Raw genomic sequence first — 17,079 nt, 5'->3', positions numbered from 1 at the left:
CCCTAATAAAAGGATTTAAAAATACAAAGTTGGTACCCTGACGGGCGTGGAGACCACAGATACTTGGGCCACTTCTTCATGCAGCTGCATTGTGCTCTCAGACACTACTTTGCCCTGATTTGGTGTGTACTGCTCCCATTTAAAGATGGAGTGTTGCTGTGCACATCCAACCTTCTGGCTCTGTGCATCAGACAGCACCCATGCCCTGTTGGGCAGCTCAGGCTGTACGGTCATTTGGTAGCCCATGGTGAGGTTCAATCTCAGGCCCAAAGCTGTTTTTTTGTTTTTTTTGTTTGTTTTTTGAAGGGGAGCAGTTGTCTGTAGAGGATGGCAGAACTTTGTTCCAAAATCCTAAGGGTCTGTTCCTAGAGTCACCAAGAGGGGCCTGCCAAAGATTCCAAACACCATCACTATGCATCACTGACACATCAAGCACCATTGGATCAGCTGGATCCTATGACCCAAATGGTAGAGTGGTTTGCCTGGCATGTGGGACCTGCTGCCGAACCCTTGTGTTCTTGCCCCCCTTACTCCTGGCAGCTTCCCGAGTCACTTGATAAAAAGTCTTGAGTACCATGCCCATAGGAGGGATTACGTTGTCTCCCAAATGCCCAGAGGCCCGCCCAGTGTTGTGCCTCCTTTTCAGTTGCGGTGGGGAGCAGATGTAATAACTTATCTTTCACTTTAGTACGAATGTCTCAACATGCCCCACACCACTGGTCCCGTAGATATGCACTGAGGTGGAAGGCACCTGAATTTTTATCAGGTTTATCTCCCACCGTCTAGTATGCAGATCGTTTACCAATAAGTCAAAATTATTGATGCTTCTTCCTTACTAGGTCCAATCAGCACAATGTCACTACTGTAACATATTAGTAAGATATTTTGTGGAAAGGAAAGGTTGTCCCAGTGCCCGTGCACTAAATGATGACATCGTCCTGGAGGGAGAGTTGTCAAAGTGTATTGTTGCCCTTGCCAGCTGATGGCAAACTGCTTTTGGTGACCTCTTGAAACCAGAATTGAAAAGGAAAAAGAAAAAAGAAAGACATTGTCCCGATCAACAGCTGCATACCAGGCACCAGAAGAAGCATTAATCTTCTCAAGTAATGAAACAACATCTGGAACAGCAGCTGCAGTTGGAGTCACCACCTGCCGGAATTTTTGATAGTCCACTGTCATTCTCCAAGTTCCATTTGATTTTCCAACAGGCCAGATAGGAGAGTTAAACATGTCCCTTTGGGGAGGATAGGGAGGAAAACTACCAGTCTAAACTCCCTAGGCATTTATGCTGATTGGACCTAGTAAGGAAGATGTATTAATGACTTTCGACTTATTGGTAAAACATCTGCATCACCCTCTCTGCATCCTTCAAGAAGTAGATGGTGGTAATAGTCTTCTGCAATCCCTCCAGGAATATTTTCCAAACAGAGGTAGCGTTAGTGGCTTTCCCTATCATAATAGCCCTCATTCCATATTTCAGGGATCCAATATGGGTTTCTACCAGTGGTTAAGTATGTCAGTTCCTATAATGCATTCTGAAACTGGGGAAATTACTACAGGATGGGTTCAGGGACCCAGTGGGCCCATTGTGACACAAACCAGAGCTAAGACTCCATTAATAACTTGACCTCTATATGGCCCCACTCAGACTGGTGGGTATTCAAAAGGTTTAGGTCTCTTGGCATCAGTGTTAATTCAGAGCCAGTTCCAGGAATTCCCCCAAAGTCTGAGTATTTCCATTTCCCCAGTGAACAATAATCTTGTAAAAGCCACATAAGAAATACTAACAGTCTAAACTCCCTAGATATTTACCACTTTCTGGGGTGGGGGCAGGTGAGTCCCATTGGGGCCACTGGGCCCTGGATGGGTAGAGCCCGGTGATCTGCACACTCAGCCAGCAGCAAGGGCTCTTCCCACATTAGCGGCTGTCCTCTCACGTGTACTATGGGGCTTTTTGTTATGTCTAGCGTAGGAGAGTCCTGGAAGTGTCTGATAGCACTTGTCTGGTGAGAGTTACCCCAACTCCCCTGTGCCTTCTAATCTCTACTCCTCCAGCCCTGCCTTCAGTTACCTCACCTTTGATGGTGGCGGAGCCTGTACGCAAACAAGGGCCACGCTACCCCATTTCCCAGTGCTTTCCTGTCCAGATCGCCCTTTCTGAGCATCCCATTTTTTTTAAACAGCTTCGCAAAGGAACCCAAACTGTAACCTAATGGGTTTCCTGGAATCACCTCTGCAAGGTCCTTCTCCCTTCTCCAGTTTCTAAGGCTCTGGGGTTTTTCCGCTTTAACCCCTGGCTTGCCAGCTCTGTTGGCTCAAGCCTAAAAGGACAGGTTCTTTATACATAGAAGCTGAGAGTCTGAAAAATTGACTGGGAACAAATCTGAGAGACATTATTTTCATATATTTAGGAACCGACAGACCAGGGCAAACAGCAATACTGCTTCTGCTAGCTGAGGGCTGGGCTGAACTGGAGAGTTGACACAAAATGAGTCATTCTGAGGTTCCTTGGGATAGGGACTGTGAAGTGAGTTATCAAAAAGCAGGGGGAAGTGGGGAGCAGGGAGGGAGGGGGGGAAGGAAACCGAGCTGATTCCAGGAACCCAAGTGGAAGGTGAATTTTGAGAATGACAAGTGCAAAGAATATATAGGGGTGCTTTGCTTAATTGATGTATGTATGGATTGTGATGGGAGTTGTATGAGCCCCAATAAAAAGATTTATTAAAGAAAACCAAAACAGCTGAAACCATTCGCCCCATGCTGATAGCATAGCTGACATTCAGGCAAGGGGAGGGAGCAGGAAAGCATTCAAAAGACCCCTGGCTCTGCTTTAGCACCCTTGCCATCTGTGGGGAAAGGGGGCAGAAGCCACACCAGGAATGCCTGCTTCTCTGCAGAGACCAGGGCTGCAGTGTTCACTCAGCCTTACCAGCGTTGCCTCCTTTATGTTACTGCTATTTCCCTTGCTTCCTTAAAGACAAGTTTAGAAGCTGTGTGTGTGTTTTAAAATCGTTTTATTAGGGGCTCATACAACTCTTATCATAATCCATACATACACCAATTTTGTAAAGCACATTTATGCATTCGTTGCCCTCATTGTTCTCAAAACATTTGTTCTCCACTTAACCCCCTGGCATCAGCTCGTGTGTGTTTAAGCACTTCACTGCTATTCACCATAGAAATTCGGATAGAAGACAACTAAAATTTGAGTAAATCACAAGCTTAATACAGTTCACATCGTTTTGGCCTCGAGTGTGATTTCTTTTCTGTTTGAACTGGCTCGTAGGTCCAAGGCTCCCTAAACTTGCTGACAAGCAAGGCTACATTCCCACTAGTGCTGCACACACATTCCCAGGCTCTCACTGTACATTTTCAGAGGCGCTGCCTCATGGGGCCTCAGGAAGAGGTCTTTGTTTGTTGGGTCCTTGCATCTAGCCCCTTCCTAAGGCTGCCTGGCTGTGACATGTCTATTGCTGACGGCCTTCGCTGTTGCCCACTGCTGCTGCCCGCTGCTATGAAGACCCATCTGGTCTCAGGTGGCATAGTGGGCAGAGAGAGGTTTCTGATTTTCCAAGCATGGGACCGGTGTTTCCCTGGCTTACCCTCAGGCAGACCTCCGGCCAGTCTACTTTTGATCATCATTAACTCAAAGTCCAGGTATTGTGGTACAACTCAAGAGTAATTAGGTGCTCTGAACTCATTAGTCACACTGTTCACTTGCCGTGTGTTCTAGAGATCAGCTTAGTCCTTCACTAGCAATGCTCTGTGTATGAGTCCTTTCAAAGCCGCCATCCCAATAGTCGTGGAGTCCGGGGACAAGAGCGTCACTTTCCTCTGGCCCATTTTATTGTAGTTGTTGTTATTAGCTGCCACTGAGTTGACCTTGGCAGTTGGCGAATCCATGCGCAACAGAGCTCTTTGCTGCCTGACTCTGCACCATTCCCTCCTGGGGGTGGAAAAATTGGATTATTGTGATCCATGGAGTTTTCTTTGGCTGGTTTTTGGAAGGACAAGTAGATCACCAGACCTTTATGCCTAGTTTGTCTTCATTTACAAGCTCTGCTGAAATCTGTTCAATAGCATAGCAACACACAAACCTCCACCGGCAGATGTATGTGACTGTGCATGAGGTTCATCGGCTGGAATTCCAACCCTGGTCCCTTGCATGGAAGGCGAGCATTCCACCACTGGAACATCACTGCCCATCAGACTTGGGAGTCCTCAGTGTTACCTGCTCTAGGAATTGTTGCCACCCAAGAAGACTGATGACGGGAATATTCAGTGCCCTCAGGGGAAATCCGATCTTCATCCTGTGAGGTGCTTAGGTTTCTAGAGACTTCTTTTCTTGACCAACTTACAAATTTTATAGAGCAGCAGTTTGGAGATAAGAGATTCCTTCAAAACCAAGGTGATGGAAGGAGATTCTGCCTCTACTAACTCACAACTCAGCTTAAGGCTATCCAAGGGCGAGGGGAGCCCTTAAAACTCACGAGGAGAGAGTTGTTAGTGTGTCTTGTATATCTGAACTTACAAGTCACCCTGCATCTGATATGAGGAGGAGAGGAGGGATGAGGAGGGATGGGTGTGGGGTGTCCCTCAATTTAAGTCAAACTTTAAGAAAACTCTTTGACTATAGCTATATAGCATATATATATATATATATATATTGCCAAGGACATTGTTTTAATTTTCAATACTCTAAAGACACATTAAGTATGCTTTTAAGTGCTCATTTTCCATCTACATATTTTCTTTTATTGTCTTTATTTAAATTAATAGATAATTTTATTAGGGGTTCTTACAACTCTTGTTACAATCCATACATCAATTGGATCAAGCATATTTGTACATATGTTGCCATCATTCTTTTCTAGACATTTACTTTCAATTGAGCCCTTGGTATCAGTGCCTCTTTTTCCTTCCATCTCCCCCACCCGCATGGCCCCTTGATAAATTATAAATTATCATTATTTTCATAACTTACACCAGCTGCTGTCTCCTTTCCCCCATGATTTCTGTTGTTTGTCCCTCTGGAGGGATGTGTGTGTGTGGTTAGGTGTCCATCATTGGGATTGGTTCCTCCTTTCTCCCCTCTTCTCCTCACCTTCCCCCTAGCCTTGTGGTATTGATATTCCCATTCCTGTTCCTGGATTCTGTGTGTTGTAAGCTCATTCCCATTGCTTTCTCCTTGAGCTTGCTTCCCGTGCCTGTCTTACGTAAGTAAGCAAACCAACAACAACAGGCCAAACAAACAGAAAACAAAAGATTGAAAAAAAAGAAAGGGAAAAATCATACATAATTCCAGGTCTGCCTGCTGACCTTTAAGACTATCTTCCCACCGGTCCTTCAGTGGAGTGGTTATTCAAATCCTTTGTCCATTGGGCTGCTTCTTCTTAATTTCCAGTTTTAAGGTTCCTTGTATATTTTGGATGGAAGTTTTTTACAGGGTCTATGTTTAGCAAATACTTTTCCCACAGTCTATGACTTATCTTTTCATTTTATTAAAGTGTCTTTAACAAAGCAGAAATTTGACATTTTAATGAAATCCAACTTATCAGTTATTTCTTTCATAAATCATCCTGTTTGTGTTATCATCTAATGGCTGGTCACAAAATCCAAGATAACCTACGTTTTCTCCACGGAAAACTTTCAGGAAGTTTCATAGTTTTGCTTTGTATTCAAATCGATCATTTATTTTTTGTTTGTGTATTTGTTTTAGTGCTTTGGGCATTTATTTTGTGCCTCAAATGTCCAGACACACTCCCATATTTTGCAGTTTGTCCTGGCAGCCCTGTGGGTTGGGTCCTTGGGATGGGCTGAGACAGCAAGCCTCCGTACTTTTGAATCTTGGTGGAACCATCACTTATTTTGAGTTTTTTTTTTTTACATCAGCTTCTATTTATTGATTAGTTGAATGTTCAGTTCCAGAAACTCCAGACAGTAGTACTTCTGGTTAAATTCAAGGCACCATTATTTTTGCATGGTTTGCAATTATAATTTTTATAAGAAATCTGACATACTGAGAATAATGTATAGCCTTTAAATTTGAAAATTTTCATTTGAATTAGAAACTGTAGTTGTGCTATGTGTAAATGGAGTTGCACCCCCATTTCATCGGTCTAGCTCCTCTCTCCACGGGCCCTCCTTTCAACTCACGCTGTCAGGGGCTCTCGCACATGGCTGTTGGGGCAGTATGTGCGTGTGGGCAGGTGTAGACCCAAACTGGACCATGAGGGACCGGCTTTATTTATACAGTTACAGAGCAAGAAATGTTTCACAAGCGGTATGTGATATAGTCCACTTAGGACTAATGAAGAAAAACAAAATTGAGAAATAAAAATCGCTGCTGAGAAACAAGCCAACGAAGTCTTTTCCTGATGTTAAAATACTTCGTTCTTTTGAGAGCAACTTGAAGTAAATGAGAACATGCCTTCATGTCAGTCATTCTTTTCATATACTTCAAATTTGTACTTGATGCCCTTTTCTTCCTGGACATCAGGAAGAACACCTGGGTATTTTGGGAGAAGTTTGTATTTCTCTAAATCAACTTCTGGAAAAAATGTGTCACTTTCAAATTCCTGCTGGATCCTTGTCATGAACAGTCTAACATGACCTGGTTGGTCCATGGCTTCCTTGTAACCAGAACTGCCTCCTATGATCCAAACCATGTCAACTTTATTTCCTGATTCTGGTTGCTCCATGAGTTCTAAGGCACCATCCAGACTTTCGGCAAGAAAATGAGCTCCTGGTGGGGTTTCCTTGAGTTCTCTGCTGAGAACTAAATTAATCCTCTCTTTCAAAGGTCTATTCTTCTCAGGAATGGAGAACCAGGTCTTCCTGCCCACAATCACCAAATTCTGTTTACCGTCTACTGAAGAGGAAGTGGTCGTGGTCATTCTCTGGAAATACTGGAATTCATTCCTGAGCATGGGCCAGGGTAGGTTTCCGTTCTTGCTGATTCCCAGATTTTGGGACACAGCGGCGATGCAGTTCAGCGGAGGAGCCACGAGAACAACTATGAACAGCACAGAGCTCAGCGCGGGTCCTTTTTGAGTTGTTTTTATCAAAGGTGTAAAGCCAGCCTCTAGATATGCCTTTTTTTGCATATGAATATTCCCTTGTTCTGTTTATTGAAAACATTATGCTCTCTCCATTGAATTGATTTTGCTTCTTCATCAAATTGACCATAGGTAGATCAGTCTGTTTCTGGGCTCTTTATTCTGCCCCCCCCATTGATATATGGGTATATATAGCAAAAAGACAAGAGCTACCACATCGACGGAGTACCGTGCTGGCGAGGATATGTAACCACAGGCACTGTCGTTCATTGTGGTCGTAATGCAAATGCCGAAATCACCTTGGAAGACGGTCTGTCAGTTTCTTACAAAGTGGAAGAGAGGCTTACCATTCCACCAGGTGAGAAGAAAACATAGCCTATCAAATTGATTGCACCTTTGTTTTTAATTGCCTTTTGGTTTCTAATGCCAAGAGTTTGGATATTACATTATAATTTTTCAAGCTGTTCTTTGAAATTTTCCCTTGAGCTGTTTTATCATTTCTTTTGGTCACTTCAGCTTGTCTGTGTTCAAGAGTAAGTTTCAGAATGTCTTATGACATCCACTCTGACCTTTCCTTTTTCCTTCCTTCCTTTTTCTTTCTGTATTTTAAATGAACTTTTGTTTGTTTTTTCTTATATGATGCTCTTGATATCAGCCTAAAGCTCATAAGGTCTTCTGTCATAAGTATTCAATGAGTCAAATCCTTTCCAGAGATTATCTTTCAATTCAAATGGTCTGTCCTTAAGGTCATATTTTGGCTTTCATAGACTTGTTTTAATTTTCTTCTGTTTTAACATGTCCTTGTATATAAGCAACTGATGGTTTGTTCTATAGTAGTTTAATTCTCCATCATTTCTTCCCACAGATGTAGGGAATTGGATTTTGCATATTTCATCTGGCAAGGTACATGTATATAATATTCTGTTTATAATACTCTGTTTATATAATATTCTGTTTGTATTGTTGAAAAACAAAAGTATTTGCAATGAAGAAGTCATTGGTCTTGCAAAATTATGTGATGCGATATCCATTTTGGTTTCTTTTTTCAAGACTAAACTTTCTAAGTACTGTTCCTTCCTCTTTGTCCCCAATTTTCAAACAGTACCTTAGCTGGAGATTGCTATCAACATCAAGAGTCATAAACTACGTACACTTGATATGATGTCATGAAAATGGTCTTTTGTCTCTATGACCTTTAGCCCCAACCCCATAGCCGTGATATAGTGATAAAAATATATATCAGATGCATTACAGTAGAAGGGGATGCTACAATATACTAGAGAGTAAGTACTCTTCAAAACTCTCAAGGTCATCAAGAACAAGGAGAGTCTGACATAGCCTAGAGCGGCGGTTCTCAACCTGTGGGTTGTGACCCCTTTGGGGGTCAAATGATCCTTTCACAGGGATCGCCCGGTTCACAACAGTAGCAAAATTACAGCTATGAAGTAACAACAAAAGTAATTGTATGGCTGGGGGTCACCACAGCCTGAGGAACTGTATGAAAGGGTTGCAGCATGAGCAAGTTTGAGAACCACTTGCCTCGGGGAACCTAAGGAAATATGACAATTAAATATATCGTGTTATGTCTAAGACCTTGGAACAAAAAGGGGTATTAGGGAAAACGTGGATTGACTGTGGAATTTATTTAATGATAATATATCAGTTTGGGTCCCTAATTGTGACAAATGTAGCATATTAATGAAAAATGCTAATAAAAGGACACTGGGTGGAGGCTGCATGGGGCCTGTCTGTACTCTCTGTTCTCCTGAATTTCTCTGTAAATTTAAAACTGTTCTAAAAAGTAATGCCTATTAATTTTTGAAAAGGGGGAAAAGTTTCATATTCTATAATCCATGATCAAGAAGCTATCTGGCTTCAAGCTCTTCTCTACCACTAGGGCTCAGTTTCTTTATTTATAAAGGGATGGTGTCGTCTCTTACAATATAGACTTTTGCTATGACTCCCACATGACAATGAATGTTGTAGCACTTTGTGAAAGCCTATGAGGTCTCCCTATTGGGTTTGAATGAAGGTTCACACTAATGAATATGTATTCATTTATGGACTTGCTTTCTCTATACCTCCTGGCTCCTCTTGCTCCCTATCCATTTCATAATTATTTCTTAAAGTCCATACTGATTAATGCCTGCCTAATCATTTTGGAAGACTCCTCACTCTTTGAAAGGAGCCCCAGCACTGCTGTTAAACTACTTCACCACAAGGTTGATAGTTCAAGCCCGCCAGCTGAGCAGCAGAAGAAAGGTGAGGCAGTCTGTTTCCGTAAGAAGTCCCATGGGGGCAGTTCTATGTTGCTTTACAGGGTAGACGTGAGTTGCAACCAACTTGACAACAGTGAGTTAGAGTTTGGGGTTCACTCCTTGAATGCCCACGCTTGCTCTTTTTATTTTGTTGATGGCCCATTCTATTCTTTAGCTATTAGAGGGTCAATAGGAGAAAAGTGAAGAATTAGGATATGTGAAAATGGCTCTCTCAGTAACTACGCTGAGATGACGGGTGCCCTGCGTCCCCTGTTCCCACAGATTCTTTCAAGACCCTCTTTTCCTGAGCATATGAGAGTCACAGTGACATCCTGACTGGGCAGCCGAGTGAGGAAGACCCTCTGCTGCCAGGTCAGGCGGCTGCATATTCCTAATGTCATTATGAAGCAATTTCCTTTGTATGGGCTGCTTCTAGTGTTCAAGTAGGAAAAACCGTCACCCTAAACGACTCCTGTTGTGACTCTTCCTCTCGGACTACATTCTTAAGATTGCTCCCCCTTTAGCTTCATTTGGGTTTCAGCAGGATCCTGAATGAATGGGTCTGACAGTAGAGACTGACAGCATAACTAATGTGGAGTCTAATAAGTGGCCAGCCTTCCCCGGAGGCTCTGTTTCTAAGACCTTGCTTTAAGTAGGATATGCAGACTCACTTTAGACCTCAGATGACTGCTCACATCCCTCTTCAGCAGCAGCGATGACTGCAAATGAGAACTCTCTTTAAAAAAACAAAATAGCTCCATGGTTATTATGGGCCTCCACGCTTATCACAGAGAGGAAATGCTTATCTCGGAGTCTTATATAATTCAAATGAGAGAGCTGCATAATGTGATTCTCTCCTTTAAATTACAGGGAATCAGCAGTCTGTCCTTCTGAAAGGTCTTCTGCATCTGTCTGAATGAAAATGATTCCAAGTAGGGAATGTCTAATGATGCCTGTCGCCAACACAGCTCCCAGCATCCTTATCAGGCAGGGCGGGTAGCAGCAGCTGCAAACTTCTAAGAGAATTTTGCCCCTTGAGATCTCCTTGAGGGTCCTATATTAATTAGTCTATTCTGAACACTCACACCAGATACATAGCAAGGAGAACACTTCAGTAGGGGGCAAAAAAAAAAAAGATTTGGAACTGTGTCCAAATGAATGAGAATACCAGACTGAAAATGCCCACCTGCTGTCATTGGCAGGTGAATTGAGAATCAGAGTCTTTATGCAAAGAAGCTTCCAAGTGCTGCCGTTCTTCTTCGGAAAGTTTCTCAGTGTGAAGGGTAGGTGTCAATCTGAAACATCTGTGTTGAGATTAGTTCACTTGTTTGTGTTCTCTGCTGTGACTTCTGAAAGAATCGTGATTTGGCTATACTTAGAAAGCAATTAGAGCTCAAGAAACACCTCTCCCATTATTTTGTATACATTATTTTGTATCAGAAGGCTTGTTGATAAATATTACTAGATACATTTGAGGACAGTCATTTTTCATTGGTTATCAAGTCAGCTATACAAGACTTCCTATGGAAGATCACTCTTAGTGGTGCAGGAAATTCATGTCTCGAGAAGGGCTCTCACATGAGTAAAAGACAAACTCCACCCTCAGGGAGATACATGGGGTCATTTCTGTAGGGATCATGTTGGAGGAGGAGGAGGAGGAGGAGGAAGAAAGGACTTCCTCTTGAATCTGTTAGGGGCACCTACTTTCTTGCAATACAACCTGACAATTTCCCTCTAACCTTGTACCCCTTTGTAGTTGGTGTGAGAACATTATCTTGGAAAACTGAAGGAACTGTGGTGGGCTCAGCGAGCTGGGTCAGGCTGTTGAGTTCTGCCCCCGGTGCAGGCAAACGTCCCTCACATCTCATACCGTCTAGAGGTCTGAGCAGCTGCTCCTGGAGATACCACGCCTAAGGCCCCAGTTAGAGATTACAAAGAGGGATTTGCTTGGGATGTCTTCAGTCCCTTAGAATGAAGTTGGCTCTGTTCACAGTAGGTGATTGATGCAAGCTTCCAAGGGTCAGGGTCCTGAAAGATTCAACTGGCAGTGGAGACTTTCTCTGTGACGTCTACTAGTGTGGAATAATTACAAGGTTAGGGTATGGTTTGAATGCTGAGAGAGAAAGTGTGGATTCCTACTCTCGGCCCTCCCATTTCTCATGCATCTCCAGTACTTGCTCACCTGCCTTCCCCTTTGCATACCACTCACTCTCCGACAGCATGCAAGCATTCCGTCTACAGAGCTTGACGGGCTCAAAGAAACAGTTTTTATATTTAAAACTCATGACAAATGAGACGCTTTGGCTAAGTGCCATGGTTAGGCAAGCAGCCATTTCAAATGAAGGGTCTACTTAGTCATAGGCTGTGATACATGGTCCATTCTGCAGAGTGGCTTCAAGTGCCTAATGCAACAGTGGTTTGACTAATATATTGGGTTTCACTGATATAGTACTATTAATTAATCCAATCCAGATTTTATGTGATTAAGCAAGTGAGACACAAGAAGCAAACCTGTGGATCTAATTTTTCCAAAGATAGACATGTTGAAACAATATCATGAAATTAATATATATACATATATGTATTTGAAAATAGCAGGAAGCCTAATGAGTGATCGCATTACATTCAGGCTGGAATTAGTACAACAGGGAGCACCTTTCACAATGTGCCTTAGTAGGCTAGGCCAGGGTCATTCCATTTGCTATTTTGAGTCTCAATGCCATGGCCAGCCCAGTTTGGCAATGGCTTTAAGAAGATACAGCGGGAACTGGACGGCACGGTGCTCTGTATGTAACTATTAGACTGGGTTCTCTAGCCTGCTTGTAGGTAATCCCAACTGTCAGAAGCGGTAACCCTGAGCCACACTCGGGATTACACTGCAGAGAAGTCCCTTCACTGCTCCCAGGTCCAGCAGTGTCCTCCACTGTGATCTGACTTCTTCATTCATTCCGTTCTCTGCGTGCAGTGTCGCAGCACGGTGGGGTGGGGGGACTGGGTGGGAAATTCAAAACTGCACGTCTAAAAGAGACATACACACACACAGTGAGGATTACATTGTATCAAAGCAAATCACCTCAGATTTGTCCCTAGATCAGTCTCCAGTGCCCTGCCTGCCCATTTACTGTCATTTGGAAAATTTTTTGCCTGGCAATTTTTTGTCCATGGCATCAAAAAAGTTTCACATTAGCACCAAAGGAGTTTTAGACCAGATAAATGACAGTGACAGTGACTTAGAATTACTCGAAGAATTGAGTGATGCATTGATTACATTATTGAAAAAATTATATCATTTTTATATTTATTAGATTATAATTTATGATTTTGTGTATTAAAGTTTATCAGACCTGAAATGTCTACTAGAGATATTAAAATGAGTAATTTCTTAAGAATTACAGGCCTACAATATAAAACATCACATTTTATGCCAAACAACGTACCATTTTGGGTACATAATTAGACCGCCAGGGAGACTAGAGAAGCAAAACCAGTGATCCTGGTACATGTATGCATATAGACAGAGGTTTGTCCCAAGAAATGGCTCATGCAGTTGTAGGAGTGAGACAGCCTGCAAATCAGATAGAAGCTGGAGTTTTTCCTGACTCCTCGAGCAGTAGGGGTTAAAGAACTGGAAACAGGAAGATGAAGCAGAAAGACCACAAGCTGGTGGATACAGAGCTGAACGAATCTGAGGTTGGCTGAAGGACCACAGGACCTGCAGTCTACTGATGGCTTCTGGGATTGGCAAGTCATATTAGTGGAGGTCTACGAACCAGATGCAGGATCCAGATCCAGCAGAAGTGGGCTGCTTCTGCACATGTCATTCTAGGTTGCAGAGTAGTCCAAAAGTAACCTCGTTCTATATCAAGACAGAGACCAGATTAAGGAGGTGGTTCCCCACCGTGTTCTGCTCTAAACAGCTTCACTGTTTCACAGATGATCCCATCATGGAGCTGACCACACTATGTTAAAGTATACACGGGAATATCCCAACCAACCCAACTTGACATAAAACCCAGCTATGATAAACTACATCCCCCCCCCCACAAAGACTGGGCTGAAATCCTAACACCAGGACCTGTAAGCATACCCCTATTTCCAAATAGCAGTGTTCCTTTGTTATGTTAATGAGAAGAGTGGGTCTTAAACCTAGCCCCTTTGGAATGGCGTCTTATACCGAGTAGAGTGGGCATAGACACACACAGGAGAAGAGGCATACATCTACAAGCAGCCAAAGAATGTCACAAAAAGGCCCGGGCCTATGGGTTCCTTACTTAGACAAGTCATTTTCCACTGCTTTCTTCCTAGAGCTAGCAAACATACATATATACAGAGGGAGCCAAATACGCCTGCCCTGAGTTTGGCTCCCACTCTCTCCCAAATACTAGATTCTTATCCTTTAAAGCCACTAATGTGTGTTATTTTTTATGGTAGTCCCAGATTCCTCTGAGATGGGAGAGCTGACCTTCTCAGCTGCCATTTTGGACAAAGGTGGCAGGTCTTTCCCTGTAGTCCTAATAACCGTGCCATTAACTTGGCTTCCCTGTGCCCCTGTAGGAGGTGATGGTACTAAGGGTGCCTCTCGATAGGAGCAGCAGGAGAGAGGTGATGGGGAAGGAAACAGCTATTAGATGATTCACTTCTGCATTCTTTGAAGTACGGACAGTTGCCTCTAAGTTCCTCTTTGCAAGATAAAAATGAGCTGGGCCCGTATTTTTAGGTGAGCCTCAATAAATCGTTCTCAGACCCAAACTGACATCCTTAACCCATCAAGATCTGCTACACGGCTCTCAATACTCACTCTCAGTGGGGCAAGGAGGAATTGGTTTCTTCTCTTAAAATCCACAAGTCTTTTTACCTTATTTCCTCTGTGGCTTTCTTAGAACATTTTTTGGTATTGCTCATCCTGACACATGGCAAATAAATGTTGACTTTTGCCCTCCGCACTGTGTGCTCACAGCCATAGCCTTGTTCCGAATGCTGCTTTTGAGACCGGCATTGATCCCAGCTCTCATTGTGGAGTGACTCCGCTTTATGGGAAGTTATTTGATACTATTCTTTGCCTAGAGAGGAGCATGAAAACATAGTAGGTTTGGAAGACTTGCTTATTCTAAGATTTCAATTACACTTCAAAAAAAAAAGACTTTTAAGTCTTTGTTGAATATACACAGCAGAACATACACCAATTGAGCAATTTCCATAGGTGACAGTTACTATCATCTTTGAGTTGTGCAACTATCTCACTCTCCTTTTTGGAGTTATTTCTCCCCCTTTAACTTAAACGTGTGGCATTTTATGGGGTTAGGACAGTTACTAAGACTGTGTGGAAGATGAGGCTTGACAAATAAAGGGTAGAGTCAAGGAAACACACACACACACGCACAATGTTGCACATTCAACCTCTTGACTTTGTCTTCAGTAGTAGGAAAAGTAAGATCAGCAACTACATTCAGCATCAGATGCTGCCCTTGACTTGATTTATGCAGCAAACAAGTCACTCTATCTCTGGGCCTTAGTTTCATGTTGTATCACCGGTGTCTTTGAGCTAAATCTGGGGGTCTCAGCATTGTCTCAGGATCTCTCTGAACTCATCCCAATTGAATGCATAGTTATAGAGGTATGATTTTCCAAGCAGTGCTAAACATTTTTCTCAAATTCTGAAGGGTCTGTGGCCAGAGCACTATCATAAAACACTCTACAGGACAGCTTCTATGGCCTGTTTCAACTCAGATGTTCCAGGATTCTAGAATTGTTTATGAAGAGAAATAGACCTGAACCTAATACCTGTCCACTGCATATTATCTAACTACTTGAATTCATATTGACTACTGGTTCTCTAATCCCCTCTATCTTTTGGTCACTGTGTTCAATTTTTCATATATTTCTTTACTCATCAAATATTTACTAGAAATACAGTTAACAAACATCTTTGCTGTATCAACAGTGTGTCAGAGATTGTCAACATGGAGTCATTCAAACCAGTTATACTTAATCACCCAACCAGCCTTTTCTAAATCACTATTATATGTTTCTAGGACCAGTGGTTTTTACATTGGATGAATCATTTGGAGGGTCATTAAAGCTTTTGTGTACAGGCACTAGACCAGACAGAACTCCTAGAATTTTCTCCCAGTTATTTGAAAAACATAGCCAAGGTTAAAAATTCTTGGTGTGTGTGTTAGTCTGGGTACTTTAAAGAAACAAATCCACAGAAACAGATGTATGAGAGAGTTGTATATAAAGGTTAAGTGTGCCCCCCTAGAAGAATTTGTTTCAAAGGATGACATCGATTCTGCAGCTCCGGAAGATGGACATATCTGATCAGAGCACACGGGAGCAGATGAAGGGGAGGAGGAGAGAGTGGAGCACAGCCTGGCCCACCAGGCCGTGAGGATGATGTTCCTGAGTAGAGCAGCCAGTCCACAGAGAGAACAACATGGCTGGCCCCACTATGAGACATGATGCCCCTCAGTGGCTAAGGGCGATACAGGGGACAGCACCGGAGACACAGTGTGGGAATTACACCTGACCTGATCCCACCACACCGAGGCAAAGCACTGGGGGAGTACAGTGGAACAGCAAGGGAATGGAGTGGCAAGGTCCCCAGGGAATGCTGAAAGTGGACTTTGGGGCCAGGGCGTGGTGCCCCAACAGACTGGACTGGAAAACACTCCTAAGGGCCAACAAATGATCCTTGAACTAACTAAAAAAAAAAAAAGGTTAAGTGTGCATCAAGAAAATATCTCAACCCAGTGCTGCCTAAGCCCACAAGTCCAACATTAACCCATATGTCCAACACCAATCCACAAAGTTCTCCATCTCACAAAACAGACGCAATGATGCCGACTTCAGGAGGGAAGCCAAATCAGTGAATGTGTAAGCATCTCAGTGCTGGCAGGGGTCTCCACATGGGTGCTCCAATACCCAGGGCTGCATCGGGGTAGGTCCATGTGACTTCTCCTTGGGGATGTCTTGCAGGAAGTCAGCCTTGCAAGCTGAAGCAGGGAACTGCTAAGGCAGCTGCACCCTTGTGTGACCATCACAAAGCAAGAGACCCGAGAACTAGAAAGGTGAGGCTCACTGAGCCATTTATCTCTATGCCCTTCAATTAACCCCACATGTGTTTATCAGCCAGGTTGGCACAATAAACTAACTCAGTGGGATTGATGACTCCTGCCTCAATAATGACACTGTTAGCTTAAGAAAGCACACAGAACAATTAGGGTAGCTATTTTACAATTATTGATAACATAGAAGTGTGCAAGTCTTTTCCCAATGAATTTGGGAATCCACATTACAACTACAAGGCTGTAAGATCTGGCCTTTGCCAACATTGGTGCAATCATTTAACAATATTTATTGCATGTCTAATATTGTGTCCTCCTTCAGATTGAGAATAGTCTGGTGACAAGTTCCTGGTTTTTATGAAGCTTGCCTTCCAAAGGAAGAGACCAACTATAACCATGGAAACAGCGCACATTGATAACAGAGACTCACAGAGTTAAAAAATTTGTGTTCCCAGTGTGGGAATTGTGCCTTATCTGACTCCACCACACGGAGGCTAAACACTAAGGGTGTGCAGCATGACAGCAAGGGCAGCAGAGAAAGGAAATCCCCAGGGGGTACCAAAAGTTGACTTTGGGGCCAGGGCGTGGCACCCCATCAGACTTGAAAAGAAACACTCCTAAAGGTCAACAAACAGACCTTGAACTATTTACAGGTTTTTCCTTTATCTTTTTGTCATTGGTTTTTTTGTTGCTGTCATT

General features: G+C 43.1%; 1 protein-coding gene across 1 annotated transcript; it reads right to left on the bottom strand.

Annotated features, from left to right (window-relative positions):
* Positions 1-6,353: 6,353 nt before the first annotated feature.
* Positions 6,354-7,041, bottom strand: LOC142424392 (dihydrofolate reductase-like). Its single transcript, XM_075529552.1, has one exon. It carries the CDS (start codon positions 6,927-6,929, stop codon positions 6,438-6,440), a length of 492 nt encoding a protein of 163 aa, XP_075385667.1. The 5' UTR covers positions 6,930-7,041; the 3' UTR covers positions 6,354-6,437.
* Positions 7,042-17,079: the final 10,038 nt, after the last annotated feature.

Source organism: Tenrec ecaudatus, chromosome 13, assembly GCF_050624435.1.
Source record: "Tenrec ecaudatus isolate mTenEca1 chromosome 13, mTenEca1.hap1, whole genome shotgun sequence".
NCBI lineage: Eukaryota > Metazoa > Chordata > Mammalia > Afrosoricida > Tenrecidae > Tenrec > Tenrec ecaudatus.
Note: the sequence above shows the minus strand (reverse complement) of the source record. Positions and strands in the feature narration are given on the sequence as shown.

Excerpts from the sequence above, each read along its gene's own strand:
- LOC142424392 (XM_075529552.1), bottom strand. The coding sequence starts at position 6,929 with ATGCTCAGGAATGAATTCCAGTATTTCCAGAGAATGACCACGACCACT.